General features: G+C 41.2%; 1 protein-coding gene and 1 long non-coding RNA gene across 3 annotated transcripts; one reads left to right on the plus strand and one right to left on the minus strand.

Annotated features, from left to right (window-relative positions):
* Window positions 1-238: 238 nt before the first annotated feature.
* On the plus strand, window positions 239-7,261 carry LOC137855988 (uncharacterized). The gene is made up of 3 exons (XR_011096124.1): window positions 239-382; window positions 4,598-4,770; window positions 7,124-7,261. It is a non-coding gene; the product is annotated as an uncharacterized lncRNA (long non-coding RNA).
* Window positions 7,262-7,728: 467 nt separating this feature from the next.
* Window positions 7,729-17,612, minus strand: PCDH18 (protocadherin 18). 2 transcript variants are annotated; one of them, XM_068680749.1, is made up of 4 exons: window positions 14,055-17,612; window positions 13,037-13,122; window positions 12,748-12,911; window positions 7,729-8,467 (listed from the first exon to the last, which is right to left on the minus strand). In XM_068680749.1, exons 1-4 carry the CDS (start codon window positions 16,554-16,556, stop codon window positions 7,794-7,796), a joined length of 3,426 nt encoding a protein of 1,141 aa, XP_068536850.1. In that variant the 5' UTR covers window positions 16,557-17,612; the 3' UTR covers window positions 7,729-7,793. The 2 variants fall into 2 exon arrangements, with proteins under 2 accessions (XP_068536850.1, XP_068536849.1); XM_068680748.1 differs by having other exon boundaries at window positions 13,037-13,125.
* Window positions 17,613-20,794: the final 3,182 nt, after the last annotated feature.

Raw genomic sequence — 20,794 nt, forward strand, 5'->3', positions numbered from 1 at the left:
TATGTGCAGAGAGAGCAACCATTTTATTTCAAAACCAGCTGGAGCCTGTGGAAAGGCAACACAAACGCAATCCTCTCTTATATGGACTTTGCTTATTTTCCTTGTCATAGCTATTTTTTCTGTACATAATAATTGGATAGCTGAATACTCTGAGATCTAAATATAATCACTGCTGAATTCTTATCTTTTTAAAAGATAAAGAAACTAAGTTATGCCAAGTTATTATAGCCAGCCGCCACAGCACCATATGTGAGAGGCTGTTTTATTTTCTGTACACAGCAGAACGCTTCCTTTTAAGGAATAATTCATGGTTTCCACTTAACATTGCCATGGGGACCCCGGGACACTGGCTTACCAGCTGGAAACAAGTCTTGCCAAGCGGGTAAATATTGCAATTTAAAAATACCATTTTGCACTGAATAATTCAACAGAAAAAAAAAATGCAAAATTGTCACTTCCACAATTTGTTGTAAAAACTGTGCAAATTGCACAGAGCTCTAGACCACCAAGGAGAGCACTGGCTTCTCAGTCCCCCTTTACTTCCTGCTACTAGTCCTAAAAAAAAAAAAAAAGGGGGGGGTGGGCATGTGTTTTTTCTTCGTATGTATATTTCCTACCCCACACTCATTCAGGGTTTCAGTGAGATGAAGGGTATTAGTCCCCACAACAAGAAGGGACAAAAGATGAGGAATTATTTGAATGAAACAAAGGAGTTAGGACTCACCTCTTCCTAATCTTTACAGCAATTTTAGGCCAAATGCACAAGAAAATGTCTGTACCTCTTAACACAGTGGGATCTACAGTGTTTACACGCTTTCTGTGCAATATAATGGGGCACTCCCCTTGACAGGGAACATTACACCTGAACCAGTCAGTAAGCAAACCAGATGATAGCAGCATGGATTAAGCCTCCACTGTACAAGGAAAGATCACCCTCCACGGACACATATGAACCATTTTCAGCTGTGTGTTACTAGCAGAGCAGCCCTAAAGTGCTGGATTAGGAGTCTGTCACCCAAACACTTAGCATTTAAAAGAGATTTTGCAGCCTGCCCTGTACTCCATGCTCCCATAGCTGCCTTCTTAGCAATACTCAAACTAGAATAGCTGCATGTTCAGCAGGGATCGAGAGCATAATTCTGTAGCAGCCAATGCCAACCAAAGCCCAGGCTGCTGTATACTCCCAACACATTGCTGCAGTAGCACTTGGTGAAATCATGAACAAGCCACTGGCTTGCAGCCAGATCAGCTCCTTCAACTGGATCACCATATCCTTGTTTGAGCAACACTGTCAGCAAAGAGTACAGGCAGGAATGCTCAGGGACCACAGAGGGAGAAGATGGGATTGCAGCACATATGGGACTTGGGTTAATGCTCAAAGTTCAACAAATAAAAGCTACAAGTTAAAAATAAAAGATAAGAAAAATCCACTATGATCAATCCTAACTTCAGAGCAAGAGCATATGACAATTTTTTCCTCACAAAATATAAGCAATTATAATGGGGGCTTTTAATGTTACTGGAGCTATAAGAAATTTCAGCTTCAAACCATTTTCTCTACTCAGGAATCTTAAACTTTTTGTACAAACTACTAGCCTACCATATGATTTCAATTCTTACCACTGACGCTGCTGTCTCTGTTAAATGTTTAAAACACATACTATCCAGCCACAGAGAGAAAACATGCCCATGAGGAGAATTCAGGGGTGGCCACCTGGAAGGGAAGACAACTGACTTCCAGTGCCTATTTCATTGTGCAGTCCTCTTTTCCCTGTTCCTGTAATTTTCTCCAGAGCCCAGTTTTGTGTGAGTGTGCTCAGACAGCAAACCTCCAATATACCAAGCCTGTAAAAAGAGTTAGGCAAAGGATCACTTGCCCTACTGTGCTCAGTCAGTGACAAACCTTGGTGTGGCCAGCCACAGATACGTTAACATCTAGAGAACTTGATGTTGTATTTACATGGGAACGTATGTAGTTCCCATGTAAATAGAGGGTGATTCTCAGGGTGATTGGCATTTGTCTAAGTAAGTGTCTAACTAAGTGTCTATTCTCAGGGTGATTGGCATTTGTCTAAGTAATAGAAATAGACTCAACCAACAAGATGACATCCGTATTTTGAGATTCTATATATTGGATTTACATGATAAAAACTGTTAGATAAACTTAGGGTTACTCAAGAGATTTTCTAGCTCTGTCCTTTAGGACACTTGCTTAAAAACATTTTTCTTCATAAATGGGTGAAGATAAATCTAAATTGGGTAAGATTTTCTTCTGTGACTTTGTAAACTTCTGAAGGTTACTTGGCATTCATTGTGTGTGGTCATTACAATGATAAAAGTCCTTTGAGGAGCATCTAGGTAGTGCTTTCTTCTCTGGAATCAGTACTAAACAAAAGCCATATGAAGAAACTGGAGACATGGAGATGCTAGTTTTAGGATAACGTGTACTTTGGTCAAATGTCAGCTTTGGTTATTAGACATTTCTGATGAGCGTCCCTTGAGTTTTAATTAACAAGGTATTATTTACCAACTCTGTTGTAAATAGGTTTTACAGTATAGATTAAACTGTGCCTGAGTGCCTCTTCAGAGAGGCCCCTTTTTTCAATGATAGGTTAAATGATCCCAGAATACTTTTTTTTTCTCTTTTCATTTTCTTTTTGTCATTTCTTTTTATTTTTTAAACACTTAGTCATTTATGGTTCTACAGCTCCAAGGTTGTAAAGTGCAACAACGGAATTGTTAATTACAATGATTTATTGATTCAAGTTAAAGTATTATTACTTCCTTACTTATATAAACTATGTTACAGAATATGCTGCAGGGTAAGTTTTATATAAGGACAGAGTCTGATCCAGGGATACCATTTAAGGCACAATTTCTCTCCTTCCTGTAACCACCTGCATTGTTGGGGAAAAAAAAAAAAAAAAAAAAAAAAAGCATATTATGCAATAGTCTCCTAGGGATCTCAGTTTAGATAACATGTTAGCCTTCTAATGCTCATTAAACAAGAGACAGTTCAGTGTTTGTTCTTTAAAACAACTTGAACTAATCTTCAAGTGTGTGTCCTTCCTGACAAAGTTTAAATATAAGATTTTCTTCATAAATCCAGCCTTTTCACAGCTTGCAGACAACCTTTTCCCAGTCTAGGTGCTGCAGTTGGGAAGGTTTCTTTCATATATGCATCTGACAACTGAGGTTTTCAATTCTTCTAATCTTTGGAAACATCTGACATTCTCCACAGGTTGCAGAGAAGAGGAGGAAATTAAGTTTCCTGGCATTTTCTATGAATGTCTTTTTTTTTTTTTTTTTTTTTAAATAAAATAATATAGGAAATGGTGAAGGTTAAATATTTTGTGGTAGCTTTTGTTTGCTTTCAATTGCTGTTCTTAAACCAAGTAACTATAAACATGATCAGGGTGCATAATGCAACAAAGACATTATTTGCAGCCACATCCTCCACATCCTCTCAATGTGTTTATGCTAATGGACCTCGAATAGTCAAGTGTGATGCGGTGGTCAGAGAATTACTTCAAATACAAATTAAGTAAGTGGTGAAACAACCTACTCTCTCTAGTCATTATTTCAGTATATTTTTGAGTGTATCAAACTCAGAGAAGACTGAAAAAGAAAGCATGCTGGGAGTCTGGAGAAAAAGAATGGTCAATTATGTATTAATTAAGCTTTTTATTTCTTCAGAAGTCTTATGAATTTCACCTATGGCACCAGTAACAGAGCCACCAGCACACGGTACTTACCATTATTTTGGTAATTAATGTTTGATGACTTTCAAGACCATTTTATCATTATGATACCAAGGCGGAAAACTTTTTGGCTTCAAGAATAAAATTACAGCTGTTTATAGCAGTTTTAGCAACCCAGTGTTCTGGACAGTATAATCATGCTCAGATTTGGTGCTTAAAATACATCATCAATCCATAATCCTCTATTACTTGTTAACATGTAGCAAATCAAGATTTTATATATTTTATGTTTTTTGATCTGTGGAATATCAGTTTGAACTATTTCTGTCATAGAAGATATTTGGCACTAGGATTCACCTATACATGTGTATATGTATGTGTGCATGTGTCTTCACACTAACACATATATAAAGTATTTTTCCATGTTTATTGGGGAAGCCTGAAAAAAAAGAGGAAAACTAAACTGAGAGTAGAATTAAGACAGATTTTTCTCCGAGTATCACAACCTCCAGAACTTTTAGCAAGCTTCCTATTGATAATAAGCACAGCTCAGACTGCTGTATTAATCTAAATAACATAACATACATATAATCTAAATAACTATTTTTGTTGCTGGAGTCTGCACTGGTCTTATAGGTGGTCCCTTTACATGATAATATTCCTGCAGCAATGCACATACCAAATACTATTACTGTGTGATGTTATAGAAATCCCCTCTAGGAAAACCTTAGGTATTTTATGATAGTTGGATGCCTAGCAATACTAGAGAAATTAATTTGTCATATTTTTGCTGGAAAGCTCTCTCCACAAACAATGGCTCTTTAAATCATTGAGTCTATCCATGTGACATGGGCCAGTGGGTATAAACTGATTTAAGGATTTTAAATTTAAAACAGGTTGGTAATCCCTGGTGGATGGTGGGACTGTGAAAATGGAGCTTATCAGGCTGCCCTGCAAGTCATCAGACAGCGCAAACCAGTCTGCGCCCGAAGGTCTAATATTTTCTCCTCTGGAAACAGGAAGTAATATCTGCATTTATTTATGAAGGAGGGATCTGCACTACTTGAAGGCAAGTTTTGTTTTCTGCTGTTGATTTCATGACAGACAGCAACATTTTATCCATGTCAATAGAAAACTTAAAATAACTTCCACATTTATTAGCTATTGCCAAACTCCCTTGGCGTACATTTTTAACATAACTTCCAGTCCCTGGTGCTACCTCACACTTCATGTGTTTCCAGGCTAGAATCAAATAACCATTGATTTCCTGAGCAGGCATGAATTTTGTCTCAGGAGTTGTTGCTCTGCCCGAGCCTCCCTTTCTTGTTCTACATCTGTGCAAAGACAACATCAAGTAGGTGTGGTGGGAACATTACCTCCTGCTACCCTGTCCAGTGGCCCATTAAAAGGTGTGGGGGAACTTGGGAATCCAGCAGAGTTTACAGCTATATATGAAAAGTTAGGGCAAGAAAGGATTTGAGGAATGTATGTTAACTAGATCCAGCTGAAGAAGTAGAAACTAGGAATTTCAGTCGTGGCTGATGTTAGCAGTACCCATGAAGTACTTCATAAGCACAGGAATACAGCCACAAGCCATACAGGATTAGCACGCAGGCAAGATGAGTCAGTGAAGACCAGTCAGAGATGCAGTGAAAGGAGACTGAAGTAGGGGTGAAGGAACTTGGCGGGCAGGACCAAAACTATACTAATAGAAAGATGAGGGAAACTGAAAGAGGGAACTGAGTTAGTAAGACAGAAACCACCTCTCTAAGAAAAAATGCTACACCCTTGTGATCTTCAGGGTTAGTGGGACTACTACAGCACCTAGACTGGTCTCAGAGTCAACTTGACCTTGCTTGTAAGTAGACAGGGCTCTGGACAAACACAAGACATGAGAGAACTGTCAGGGAGTGCCAGGAACGGGGCTGTCCCACAGGGGTACAGGCCAACTCCAGCACAGGCAGTACCCTCATTGCCATGGGATCATCCTACAGTACCTGAATGCTGATGGTTGAGCCAGGTGCTGGTAACAAGGTCCATCAGCTGCCCCCAGTGTAGCGAGGGGAAAGCACAAAGCCTTCTTTGAGGGCTCCAGTCAGCAGTAACTGGAGATGGGTTTGGAGACATTGCTCTAAAGTAAATCCCAGCTCCATTCAGGAATTATAGCTAGAAAGAACCAACATACAACCAACTGGAGGCCCTGGGCTGAGCTTAAATGAAATCTGGAGGCTTTGGGCAGACAGAGGGTGTGGGGGAGGCCCAGCTGAGGCTGGTTGTGGCCTGTAAGGCCTATTAGAGCCCTCAAGGCCCAGGCAAGCACAAAGAATAAAAGTAGCCTGTGTGTCAGGCATTGGGAAGGAGATGGATGGAAACAATTAGAAGCTGGATTGTGAGTGAGAAAAGTGTGATCCAAGAGAATTTGCTGGCTCTGGCTGGGCACTGGCAACAGGCCTGGGAAAGGACTTTTTTGGTTACTGGATGTATTTGAATGAGACTGAAGTCTTGTTGGCATATCAAAGGTGCTATAAGAACTTTCCAAGATGGAAATGGCCTCCACTGTTAATCTTTAAGCAATGATGATAAGCCAGTTCTCTTAAATGTGTAAATAATATTGACAAAATCACATGCTGGTGATATCATCCTCATTACGATTTTTGCTAATAGGGATACTTGGTTAGAAGTCTGAGATCCTGGTATTTCTAACTGGCATAGCTATACTCGTAAACTCTTGAGGGGTGGAGGTGTGAATTTCTCCATTAGGTGCCAACAAATACCTGTACATCTACAGATGTCACAGCTACAGCACTATGAAACCAATAAGAGATTAACGTTATCTTATGCACAGATCAAACAAACAAACTTATGCAGACAAATAAAATTTTGGCAAGTGTTCAGATTAATATTAAAAAGAATTTTCTGTTTCTATAATTAAAAAGTATTCTATAGTGTACTTGTGAGGTTTACAAGTGCAGGTCTCCAGAATAAAGTGTAAAGTCATATAAAGTCATGCCAGACTTTACACACACTTCTGGTATAAAATATATCCTATAAATATGCATCTGCAACCTGGAATGAAAGGCCAAACTACTAGTTTTCTGTCTGGCTCTTTATAAAGTAAAACTCCCCCAAAACAAGATTCAGGAATCCAGAACCCACTCATGTTTCTCAAATGAGAAAAAAAATAGCTGCTATGTAAAATACTATAGTTTTCCTGAGAGATGCAACATCCATTTTATTTTGGTGTCATTTACAAGCATAAAGCAGTCACCTGCAATTTGTTATTTACATAGGGTGAGAATTCAGCCTGAGGTCTGAAATTCTGCTTTTATTGCTGTCTTTCAGGTATACAACACTCACTTCAGCTGGCTTTGCGCAGTAACAATGGCTGAACAAATTTACCTTTTTTCTTTTTTTTTTTTAAGGCAAAGATAGTGTTAGAAGCTCCATCACTGAATTCCATGATTTGTCCACTTGAGAAAACATTTACTTGTAAAACAGAGGAAGACCCAAGACTACAATAACCCATTAATTAAATGGAAGAATGACTCTATTGACCAAACATCAAAATAAAAAGGACATTTTAGGCTTCATGGGAGTTGACAACTCTTTATTACAAGAATGAAACATTGCAACAAGGTGTTGGATCAGTTATTGAAACTAATGTTTGGATAATGTTTCAGTGGTTTGGATTTGTATTCATAACATTTGTGACTTAAAAGAAACAATGGAAAGCAGTATTTTTTTTTTTTTAAACTACATGCCTGTGTGGCAAGAATGACGGGTGTTTGACAGGGATGGTACCATCTATATACATTTAGGAAAACATGCTTGCTGTGGGTGTACAAAAATAAAATTTATTTGTTAAATTACACATAAATATAAGGTACAAATGTATTTTTAAAATACAGATAAAGATAATCACACTTGCATTGTGTACATATGAAAATACAGTATTTTAATATTCAACATACACAGACACATTTATGATAAATGCAACTAATTGGCAATGCCAGTTCTTGTCAGTCTGGTTTTTGTTCTTTTTTTTTTCCTTCCAGTTTTCCATAAATATGGAAAAATAGGCTTTTGAAACACTTAGTTCTGCCGGACATCTTGCAGCAGCTTGTTAATTTCTGCCACCAGCTCACTGGCATCCATGAGTTCGTGTTTGCCATCACTGAGGTGGTTGAGCACATTGTCAAAATCATCTTCTTCGTAATTCTCTGGGATTTCCTCCATGGCTGGCAGCCATTTAGAGGAAGGCTGCGCACTTGAGTGAGTCCCTAGAGTGGGCCCATTGTTGGCAGGATTTTGGAAATGTGTGCTGGCTGCCCAGGCAGCCACCCCCTGTGGGTAATTTAGAGTTTTGGCTGGCAAATGTCCCTTCCTGCGCTCCAACGAATTTGAGCGATCCATCTCACTGCACTCTGTGTAGGCATCTAGTGAGGGAGGCAGCAGGCGCTGGAAGACACTACTCATTTCAGAGAGGAGAGAGGAGGTGCAGGTGTCCCCCGATTCCTCCTCACCCTGACAGTCTTTGCCAAATGTTGAAAAGCTCTTCTTCTTTTCACTTGTGTCAGCAGGCTGCGGATCTTCCTCAAGGCTCTGCTGCTGCTGCTGCTGCTGTAGTTGCTGCTGCGGTGACTGAAACTCCTCCCCAGGGATGAACATGTTACTTCTGTAATCAGTCGAGGGAGAGGGCAGTGGTGGCATCCAGCACTGGTCTGAGTGGCCCAGAACCCTGCATTCCTCTGTGCACAGTCGCATTGCTGCAAGAGAGAGGAGATAAGAGTGAACATCCCGCTTTGTTTGCAGGTATCATACTAACAGCATCTAACACCCAAGGCAGACAAGAGCTGAACTTCTCTAAAGATCAGAGCCATTCAAACCTGGTGTTTGGATTCATTTTCTGTGTGCACGACAGTAGTAAATGCAAATGTTCTGGATCCTAATGTACTTTTATTTTTAAATATTCTCAAAAAATGAGAAAGCAAAATGCAGAACATGTAGGAAAGTGATGTCATACCTTAACCATGGAGAAAATTAGCACTCATGACTTAAAGCCACTCAATCCCTTTCTGCAGTACTGTTTCATAAACAAATAAAATGAAGGTGTTTCTACCTTCCAGCTTACAATTGTTTTAGTGAAGTCTTCTGCATGCAAGTGCAGAAACATAAGAGAGTAAAAAAACAAGAATAAACGGACAGAGGAAAGACAGAAGAAAGAACAAAAATGTGCAGAGGGATCTCCATTAACTTATCTCCTTTTGATCTGACAATGAGTTGTGTGTTGAAATACCAGGGTGATCCACTAACATCTGACCCTATTAACCAAATCATTTAAATTTTAATTCAGTAACAGAATACTTAATTTATATCCAGTGTGACCCCAGGGTTTATAGGGGAGTCACCCTGAACTGCATCTGCAGCTCTGCAGTTCAGGTTAACTGGGCTGTGCTGGCTCAGGTGTAGGCACAAGGGGAGCACCAATCCAGCAAGAAAGGGCCTCCAAAGGCATCCAAGCCAGCAAGAAGGGCCAAAGGGTGGAAAATTCCCTCTTTCACTGCTTAGTTTTCCTGCTGTGTCTCAGGCCAAAGCCATACAATGAGGCCAGTGACTGACCTGCCCACTAAGGGGCACTGCAAGAGTAGCCCACAAACACCTCTCCCATTGCAGAGGTCTGGGAAAGACCCTTTGAAGCAGAGACAGGCAAAGACCTATTTGACAGATGGACAGACCTGCAAAGAGGCATGTCTCTCTTGCATTTTTCCTTTTTCTTGCAATTTTCCTCTCCAACAAGAAGTGACTCTTAGGACATGAAGCCTTGGACATGAGGCTGGGCACTGCATAGGTACCTGGCAGACCTGCTGGAAAGGATCGAGGCATTGCAGGGGGCACTAACTTGAATATGAGCCACATACTTCCAAAGAAAGTTTTCAGCAATGCCAAGCTTTGCGTTATACGTATTTTGACCATAGGAAAATTTTCTCCTAATCCCCATCAACTAATAGTTAGATTATCCCATGCAAAACAGAATTTCTTTTTCTTTAATCCTTTATGTATTAAATACCAAAGAAATATCACTTCTGAAACTAAATGTTTGCAGTCATGCCCTGTAGATTTTCCTCATTTTCTCATCACATTTCCCATCCGGCTCTGGATCCACTCAGTTTATCAAAAGTTTTTGGATTTTTTTTTGCAGTGGTGTAAGTAGAACTGAATAGTGTATTTCAGCTTCAAAGGTACCCATGATTGATAAAGTGCTACCCTAAAACTGTCAGTGTTATTTATCTCTATGCTTTACACAGTCTATCATAGTGTTTGCTTTTCTAATGCCTTTTTCATTCTTCCGAGTATAAACTTCCTCCGTTTCTTATACAAGTAGGAATTTCTTCAAGAACATAGGTTCAGGCTGCAGACTGTACAAGGTATTGCAAATGGCCTACTGATTAAAACACACACACACACAAAAAAAAAAAAAAAAAAAAAAAAAACACAGAAAATATCAGTGGCTGATACTTTGGTATGACTGAGTGGAATGCTTTAGAGTGATTTATTCCCATGCCTGAAAAGCACACATGTGCTATTCTACAGGAAATGCCTAAGAGTTAGAAAGGAAAAAAGATATCTCAGTGATCCTTTGTGCCTGGACCAGCTCTCAACTTATCCCAGAAGGTAAGGATTACTCTTTAAATTAAGAAGACTCATGTAAATTAACGGGAGACTTTCAGTGGTCTAGCATTTCATTAGCAGTGAGGATTGCCTCATTGTGAGCTTTGCTACTGATGTTATCAGGATTAGTTTAGGTATAAAATAATAAATACTGGCATTCTTGAGCGTAAGATCAAGAGATACTCTAAGGAAATTGAACGGTGTCACAGTCTGCCCTTGAATCAGCAATAGAATAAAAAAGAGAAATGCACAACTGTTTCCCCCGGAACTTAAAACTTATTGGTGAAGATTTAAAAAGTGAGAGAAAGAAACAAGTCTTTCATGGGCAGTTATCAAACATTCTAATCATGCCATTTTTGAAAGTTTCAAAGACTTTATTCCTCTCCAGTTCCACCTTAAAGGGACAGATTGCAAGGGCTTTCTCACAGCATTTAGGCTGTGTCCAGACTAACAATGCAGAAACCTTTCAAAATGGAGAACAGGAAACCTTCAGGAAGATTTTTTTTTTCTTTTGGATTGTACTGGGGATTTGGAACAGCTCATGTCTCATCTGAATGAGCTCAGCATACTTGTCTGATGGACTAATACCACACATTGTGGCAAATGGGCATCTGGGTGAGATTAAATGCACTTCTTTATAGCTAAACTGAGTTGCATCTGTACTCAGCAGGAGTTTTCCTTACTCTGAATTCAATTAGCATTAGGCGGAGGCCAGGCACTTTTGGAAACCCTACCCTTAGGCTTCCTGTTTAGAGAGCGAATTGCAAGAGCTGAAAATGAGTAACAGGCATTTCAGCTAGCCCAGCGCGTAACCACTCCTGCCTGCTGGCAGCCCCCAGCCGCCCAGCGGGAAGGGGACAGCTATTCCTTGGCAGCGGCAGGGCCGGACGCCAGTGCAAACGCCATTGCACTTGAAGTTCCCCTGGCAACTGAGATCTGCAGCAGATCCCTCCCTGCTTTGCTAACCACAGGAGAGAAAGAGGCATGCCTCGTGCTAGATGGCAGGAGAATAAGCAATAGGAACTGAGGGAAATGAGGATGGAAAAAGAAAAAAAGTATTAGGACTCCAGATTTCAGTTAAAGATTATGGAAAAAAAAATATAAAAATAAAACAGTAAATTTTCAAGGCCTCTGGTTCAAGACTAGGTTGAGGAGACAGCTGAACATCTGGATAGGTGACACAAGACCTGGTCTGGAGCACAAAATGCAAAGGGATTTTTATTGTCTAAATTTAAAACGGTTAAGAAGAACAAATTTCACTTTTTTTTTTTTTTTTTTTTCTTTTCCTGCTTAGCATGTTTCTTAGTGTAAAATGTTCCAATGTCAGGTACAATTACCCCACTGATGTTTAATGTAGCAGCAGAGGGAAGGAGCAACTCTGCAGCTCTGGGTGACTTGAGGGGGCCACTGCAGGAACATATGCTGCACCATACTATAAAGCAGCATTCCCCTGTAGAGAGTTACTTTATTAATCAGTCTTGATGTAAACTTAAACCATACTGAAGTTATTTAGTCCCTGTTGGTTATACAGGGAGAATTAAATATTATATGATATGGGTATGACATCTAGGGTGTAACCAGTGGCTGTAGAATTATTAAAATCATGTTAAAGTTCTTATGTCTACATGCAGTGTGATTTCCCACGCTATCCTCTAATATTCAACATATAACATTCAAAAATGATACTTCAAACACATGAATCTGTACAGGTGTGTGTTTATGTTGCTTTCATTCAACCTCTTCTACCTTTTCTCTGCTTTGCCCTCTACCCCTGAATTGTTTCTCTTAAGCTCCTTCTTGTAAAAATTAGGGTTGCACTATTTGAAATCTGGCACATATTTAGATTCTTCCTTTGCCACTTCATTTTTAAGTGTGAAAAATACTTTTGTATCTTCTGCCATCCATATTTCTCAACCACCTTCACAATCCATTTCTGAACTCTGGAAGTTTATATCCTATGGATGAAACCCACTGTGGAAAATGCATCTCCTAAATTATAGCTTAGTGTATTTTTAACAAACCACAACTGCCTGGCTTTAAACAAAAACATCCACCCAGTCATTAAAAATCTAAGGACACAGAGCAAATCATGCTTGGGGGGAAGGGGGGAGCTGAGGAAAGGGGGAGGATTGGAACTAGCTCATGATGATGTGAATAACAGTAAAATGTAGGCATTGCTGTGGGCAGATTTTTCAGTTGCATCTGCATTTTTATTTGGCTAGATATGGGAAGGCTTCAGCTCAATATTTAACGAAGAAACAGAAAGAAACACAAGACTTGAAAGCTAAAGAATTTTTGCTTCCTCAGTAGTAGCTTTATCAGAGTGACAGCTAGGCAGTACTGTAAATAACCTGTTCAGCTTCCATTGTGCTCTTACCTGCAGGAATTCTCCCATCGGTAAGGAAAAGGTCACTGAATCCTTCCCCAAGAAGTCTGTCAATTGGAGACTCTCTACCCAAATCATAATCGCTGTCTCCAGCTTCACTATCACCCCGGCCACTGTCTTTCAAGCTGAATTTATCCATATCTTGTAGGGCATATCTGTAAAGAGAATTGTAGTGATTGTGGAATATAATTATCCCATGTATCACTTGGATTAAAAAACACATTAATGTATTTTCTGATACATATAAAAGCACAGTTGGGGGAACAGTTCAGATCCTTACCTGTAGCTTCTGGAATATTTGTTTCCTCGAAAACTTGGCCTTGGTTGATACTGGCCTTGGTGAAGCATCGAAAGAAGTTGGGAAACCTGCTAAAGAAAAGATGAAGAGACTGATTCCTTCAAATAAAAGCTCATAATCCTAGTTGTAAAACCACTAATAAGCCTCTCAGTTCTTGTTTTGTTTTTGTTCTTTTTTCTTCTTTTCCCTTTTTAAAGTTTAATTAAATCAAATTCCTGCACATACATAATGCAGTACAACAGACTACTTATTAGTGTACAGTCTGCCACAGAAAACATCTGAAGACATTGAACAATGAGGACGCGCACTGCTGTTCGTTAGCCTCGGAACCCATAACAATTAGGTTATTAACAAGTAAAACAAGTAATTAAATTGGAGTTTTGTTTTGATTTCATAGATTAGAACATTCCTTTGACATTCCAGGATCCTAATTCAAAATAAAATTTCATTGAACTACATATAGGGAGTTACCAGGACTCAGCACTCATTTAAACCACTACACAGAAATTGAAATGGGAGGTGTCAAACTTTAGGATACTGTATGCATGTATCAGAATAGCATTGGAACGCCTGTACTTAAACTGTTTCAATATTTAACCTTTTGGTTTTCCATCCCCATTAATCAATGTCCTTTATTGTCCCTATATATAAATCCTCTGTGACTCCTTCTTAAATAGAGCTATGCAGAGGAAAAGGGAAGGCAAGGAAGAAGGAGAAAGCTCAGTAAACCAGAGCACACTACTCTGCATGTTACACTCCATTGTTTCGGCCTTACAGGGGAGAACCAAGAACTAATGCTACCAATAACAGATTTAATCCTGTTCCCGAAGGTAATGGATTCAGATGCACTGGAGTAAAACTGCAAAGCTGTGATAGCTAAAGATAAATCTGTAATGCATTGGGCATCAATTTATCTGCCCATTGCTCTCACAGGTTGTGTGAAGAACAGCTCCACACTCCCAAGCGAATGTGTGAGTGCTAAACAAGGTATGGACCTTACCTCAACAGCTGGAGTGGCATGGGTGAGTTCCAGCGAGAAGTTTTCAGGCACGTGGTTAGAGGAGATTGTCACCAGGCTGTTAAGCGATTGGTGGCTGTGGTGGCTCTGCCGGCTGCTCATTTGTCCCCTTTCCAGGGTTGGAGATGATGATGGAGACGCTCTGTGGTGAGATCTGATGGGTAAAGTGCCATTGACCGTTGGCACTAATGTAATGTCCCCTTTGTGGATCTGTCGTGAGGGTCGCTTTGGGTGGTGCTGGTAGGTTGATTCTGCCACACGGCAGTTGTAGGACCTGGTGTCCTTTTTCTCTCGATTACATCTCGTGGCAAAGATAACCATAATGACCAACAACACGGCACATATTGATCCTAAGGATATAATTGTTATCATTGAGACATCCAAAGAGGGTTGGCTTACCAAAGTAGCTTCTGTGCTTGAAAATGAATAAACATACTCAAAAACTGTACATTTCAGAAGTGCTTTAGTACTAAGCTGAGGACTGCCTTTATCCTGGACTATCACAAAAAACTCCCATTGTTTTGCTGGAACTGACTCGACACTCACATTGATGGAAATGTCACAAGTTTTGGGATCCATCACAAAGATGTTTTCCTTGTCAGCTGCTATGGAGCAGCTGAGTTCAGAGTTCATACCAGAGTCTCTATCTGTAGCCCTTATCCTGGTGACAAGAAAGCCAATTCCAGCATCTTTAGGGATTGAGATTTCCGCCGTGCTGTTGCGTAGTACTGGACCGACAATGACAGGTGCATTATCATTTTCATCAATGATGGTTAGTACAACTGTGGTATTACTAACAAGCTGCTGGCTCCCTCCATCCCTCGCTTGAACCATAAATGCAATTTGATTTACTTCTTCGTGGTCAAAAGTTCTCAGGGCATAGATCGCCCCGTTGGAGGGATCAATGGTCACGTAGGTGGTTATAGAACTTCCCAAAATATAGCTCTCCAAAATAGTGTAGGTCACCTGCCCATTGTCCCCTAGGTCTGGGTCTGTGGCTGTCACAGATGTGATATACGCTCCTGGAGAGTTATTTTCTAAGATAACAACTTCATATCTGTTTGTCTGGAAGCGGGGTGGGTTGTCATTTTCATCACTGATTTGGACAGTAAAGTGTTTTACCGTGGAGAGACTTGGCGTTCCCTTGTCCTCTGCTATTACAGTCAAGCTGTATTCAGATCTCTTTTCCCTATCTAGACTGGCATTAGTCAAGATTAAATAGTTATTTTCATAAGTCTTTTGGAGTTTAAAGTGGCCGTGTCCATGGAGCTTGCAAACTATCTCTCCATTCACGCCAGAGTCCTTGTCTTGCACTCTGACTAGGGCAACGAAAGTGTCCAGGGGTGACCCTTCAGAAATGTAGGCTGTCTCTTCTTTTTCTGGGGACATCAAGTTTAAGTTAATTTCAGGTCTGTTGTCATTCACATCCACAATTTTAATTATAATTTTGCAGTGAGCTGGAATGGAATTTGGCCCCATATCTTGAGCCTGAGCATCAATTTCATAGGATTTGGTTATTTCATAGTCCACTTGCTTCAGGAGGGTCAGATGTCCCTTTTCTGAATCTATCCTAAAAGTCTCTGTAATTTTGGAAGACACATGACTGCTAAAAGAGTACACGACTTTACCATTAGCGCCCTCATCTGGATCAGTAGCATTGAGGTCTATGAGCAAAGTCCCAATCGGTGAGTTTTCCAAGAGTTGAATTATATACGACTGCTGTTCAAAAACAGGACTGTTGTCGTTGGAATCAGAAATGCTTATTTTCAGGATGGACGAGCCAGACCTCTGTGGCACCCCCTTATCTGAAGCAGTGAGCTGGAGTTCATAACTTGACTTCAACTCCCTGTCCAGTTCTCTGACCACGATGAGCTCTGCATACTTAGCACCGTCAGTCCTTGTCCTCACTTCAATACTAAAAAAATCATTTGCAGAAAGGGAGTAAGTGTGAAGGGAGTTGTCCCCCACATCTGGGTCAAAAGCGCTGTCCAGAGGGATCCGGGTTCCTACAGCTGCGCTCTCGGATATCTCAATCGGGATGAGAGCCCGGGAAAACTGCGGGGAGTTGTCATTAATATCCAGCACTTCAACTTCCACATGGAAAAGCTGCAGATGTTCAGTGGGCAGAGTGATCACATCAAACTCTATGGAGCAGTTTAAGTTTTTCTGGCAGAGTTGTTCCCGGTCAATTTTAGCTCCTATGCTGATTTCCCCGTTATCCTCACGGACTACAAGCAAGGGAGAGTTCCCCCTCTGCATGGCTCGAAAGCGAACCGAGGAAGGGTTCGGAATTTTTAATAAAACATCCGCTACGTCCTCCGATAGCCTTGCGATTACCGATCCCACTCTCTGCTCCTCGTAAATCCTGTATTTCAAATTCTTGCCCAGCGCAGCCTTATCGAAAGACACCGCCACCAGTGCAAAAACGAACACAAAGTGCATCTTACTGCCGCTGCGCTGCATCTCTAAGTTTTTGCGGTTCATCCCTCCGAGCGAAGTAAAGCGCAATTATAGCAAAGCTTCCTTCGGCGCCCTAACCCCCGCGCACATCTGGTCCCTGTGCAAGGAGCCGCGTACCGGTACCTTAGCGGATCACCAAACTTTTCCGCACGCACCGTGCCGGGACACCCATCCACACGTCCTCGCCGCTCTGCCGGCTCCTCAGCCTCTCCCTCGCCCGCAGCCGCCCTCCATTCGCCGCGGCGCCTCCCGGAGCGCTCCTCCTTCTCTTCCTCTTCCTCCTCCTCCTCCTCCCCAGTGCCCTCTCGGCGGCAGACTGAGCGCCCGGCAGCCCGCAGCCCCCCGCGCAACTTCACTTGGGCTCGGACAAAGCCGAGGCGCAGCCAATGAGCCCCGACGGGCGGGGGCAGCGCCGCCCAGAGCCGGCCCCACACCCGGCCCCGGCCCCACAGCCAGCCCCACACCCGGCGCCGTGCCTGTAGGAGCCGCGTTTAACCAGCCGGCGTCTTTTCGGGGCGTCCGCCTGGTAAACGAGCCGGGGGTGGCGGATGGCTCAGCCGCGCCCCCGCCATCTCATTCCCCCCGTTAGCTGCCTTGCTTCCCTCGACATCCACGCGGAGCTGCCCCCCATTCCCGGGGAGCTCTCCCTCCTGCTTGTCAAGGCAATAGCCTTCCGCACGCTTCTGGCCATGCCCTGCCTTCCTCCTACACGATTTGTGCAGCGGCGTGTGCCTGAGCGTGGTTCTCCCGCATGTGCCTGTGTGTGTGTGTGTTCCCCTGCTTTTCTCTTGGCTGGCCCCGTGCTGCTGCTTCAGATCTTTTTCACCCTGGTTGAAAAAGCTCTTCGTGCTTCACCATGACAATTTGTGCTAAGTACACCTTATCCACGCCAAGGGTTTTAAAGAAGAAGCAGCCACAAAACAGATTAAGTGTTCTGGACAATTTCCTTAACGCACCTCTCTTCCGTAGCTGCAAACTATTTATACTGCAACACGTTTGCGCACACACACAGACACACAATACCTTATGGCTGAGTTGGTCGTGTCTTTTATGTACTCCAGAAATGCTACAGTTCGCTAAGTTAAGAGAGCTTCATCCTGCAGCCAGGTCACCGAAGCCAATACCACCTCCTATCTAATGTATCTATTTATGGTGTGATTTCTATTTCCCCTCTTTTGCACTTCCTTTAAAGTTTATCACTTGAGCCACAACCTTACCATGCTTTTCGTTTTTTTTTTTTTTGTTTTTTTTTTTTTTATTTCTACTAACTTTACCCACTACCCACTCGGTTACCGGTGTTTTACATTTTACCATCACTCTTCTATGCTTTTTTCCCCCCATATATTTCCATCCCCTCCCCACCCTATCCTGAAATGTGAAAAGTGAATCTCTGATTCTTCCAATTTACTCTCAGCAGAGCCCAGTCAAAGTCACTAAGAAGGTTCTTGTTGGAAAAAAAAAAAAAAAAAAAAAAAAAGCAGAGGAGGCTCAGCGTGAACTCTCTGTCTTTTTAAGCATTCAAAAGCATTTTATAAGCCATTGTCTCTTTTTTCACAAACCAGCGCCGTGTGGCAAATTGCGCAGAATAGAAATGCCTATAATGAATGTATTTAGTACTGGGTCACGCCGATGAACATTCTGCCCCCATGAATAATACTGTTTTACAAGTTTGCAGCCCTTTCAAATTGCTGATCCCCAAACCCTATAGGCAAACTAGAAAAGCTAACACAAGCAACTGGGACTTTAGAAACCCATAGCCATCTGGCCTAAATCTCTAACAATCCAAGCCAATAATTATATCAATTCAGGCTTTAGTGAACTCCTTTGCAAACACCAAAAGAGCAAAGAAAGGAATTAGTGGCCATTCTAAGTTCTGGTGGAGCAAATTCAAAGATAATCTAATTCCATTAGTCCAGGGACAGCTTTTTTTGCAGCTCTGATAAATATTCCTAAAACATTTTTCCAAAATGCCAATGTAAACTCTTTTCTGACAATAATTGGGGAAATGGGTGCAATTAAATGCTGTTCTTAATGTCAATAAAAAGTATTTTGCTGATAAAAGAAGTCACTACCCCTTTACATGAGTACAGAAGATGAATAATTCATAGTAAAAAATAATTTCCCTTCTGAAATGCTAAAATTATATATATATATTTAAATGATAACATGTTCTTACAAGTAACTGTTGAGTACATTTAGATATGCAGAATTTGCTTCATGCAAATTTTATCACTTTCCAAATAGTAATTTCAATTTATCACCTTAGTCTTCTTCAGAGACGTACTCTGAGATACTCTCATGTCAATATCTATATTAATAGATAGCAGAATACCTATTGCATTCTCTTTCCCTCTTTTTTTCCCCCTCCCCCCCCAAGTTCACCAGTCAGGTTATTTATAACATTATCACTTAAGTCCACGTTGTCATGCCACTACCCATTTACACTTACAAAGAAGATAAAGATGTCATTGACACAACAGTTGTTATCTGGATTCTGAACTAAAGTAATGAAAAAGCATTAATCTTCTTCTTTTTTTTTTTTTTTCATCTGACAGACATTTGAACCTATAAGTGAGGAGCAACTGCCTTTGTTTGTTTAAAGGCAGCAACGTTTAAGCGCGTGGTGCCACCAGAAGTGATACTTCTGTGGGGTGCATGGGAACAATCACAGCACTTCCAAGGCTGATTCCTCACATAGCCAGTGAAAGAGTTTTGTCTGAAAGTCTCTTAAACTCCAGCCCACCTTTGACATGGCAGACTTCCCTTACAAAGGAAAGGGAGAGTCCCACGTGCAGCCAGCAGACACTTCTTGCGGAGCGTGGTATTGTGAATGCTGTTAGGCACGTGAGCGGAGTGCTGCTAGCCTCCTGGAGAGTAATCTTGCTTATTCCCACCCAGTATGTATCTATTCACCACAACCTTCGCAAAAGCTGCATTCAAAATTCCCTGGTAGTGTACCTGAGGAAGAAAAACAAAGTGTCTCCAAACAGCACTTCAACTTGCCTACACTACTGCTTCAGAAACCACAGCTACACAGCAGATTAATTAATTTTTCACTTAGCTGAAAATAGGCTTACTTCTGTGGTCAAGATACTTGAAAGTCTGACTTGTTTCTCCAAGGAGTTTTATTGAGCTCTCAAGCATAGATTTCCTTCTAAAAGTTACTGATGCCCTAGATGCATGGTATATATTCAAAACTTAGGTGACAGAATTTGACTTTGAAGAGTTACTTTGAGAAATAGTCCCTCGCCAGGGACAGGAGAGAAAGAAAATGATTTTCTTAATAATGATAGTAGCACAGTGAAATTAGCACAGTGACATTTGGCTCATCCACCCCACCCCCCAAAAAAGAAATGAGGTTTTATTCACTTTCGGTATGATTTATTGCCTTATGTTGCATCATGTTACAAAATGTCAGACACACTATGCTCCAGTGCACAAGACATAGCAAGATAAAATTTGATTTGACACCTGTGTAATGAATGTGAAAGACAAGTCTTCCTAAGTCAGAAGTGTATTTTAAGAGAACATTTCCATTACAATGAATGACAAAGTTGGGGGGCTTTTTCTCTGTCTCTTCTCTTTCTTCCTGCTCTCCTTCTCTGTCTGTCCCTGTCTGTCTGTCCCTCCCTTCCTCCTACACAAGCTTGTTTCCCAAAGTAATACTAATGACAGAGCTCTCCCTCGTCTTTATACTTTACAATTCCATCTGTTGCAGTGAGAGTGCAAAATGGGAAAAGGATATCCATGTAGGTAAACAGGTATTTTACACTCACTCTTGGAGCCACCGCTAAATTGTTAGAAGGTCCATATACTATTCAGTGGGATGGGGGAAAGAAAGCTGACATTTCACTCTGATTTTTTGCATGGACAACTATATTATAAGCTCATCATGAATTAATGCTGTATTTGTCCGATCCATTAGCTATCTCATCAGTCATGTTTACACCTGATACTTTAAAAAAAAAAAAAATTGAGATGCATTAGAGGCTGGGTTACTTCAAGAGACACTAGAGGGTGAATGGGCCACTGGATTATCAAATATGGCCTTCTGTACATTACAGTCTTCTTAATTAAGCCCAATTACATTAGCTAGAGCATTTATTTTAATCTGTAAAATACAAAACGCATACCTCAATCAGGCATCAGTTACATGGTTCACCTGAAAAGGCAGAGCACCAGCCATCCCTAATGGGGTCAGAGGTTGCTGACAGGCAGATCAGAAAGGCCAGAAACACCAATAATATAAATCCCAACTTCCC

The sequence above is a fragment of the Anas acuta genome, chromosome 4 (assembly GCF_963932015.1).
Source record: "Anas acuta chromosome 4, bAnaAcu1.1, whole genome shotgun sequence".
NCBI lineage: Eukaryota > Metazoa > Chordata > Aves > Anseriformes > Anatidae > Anas > Anas acuta.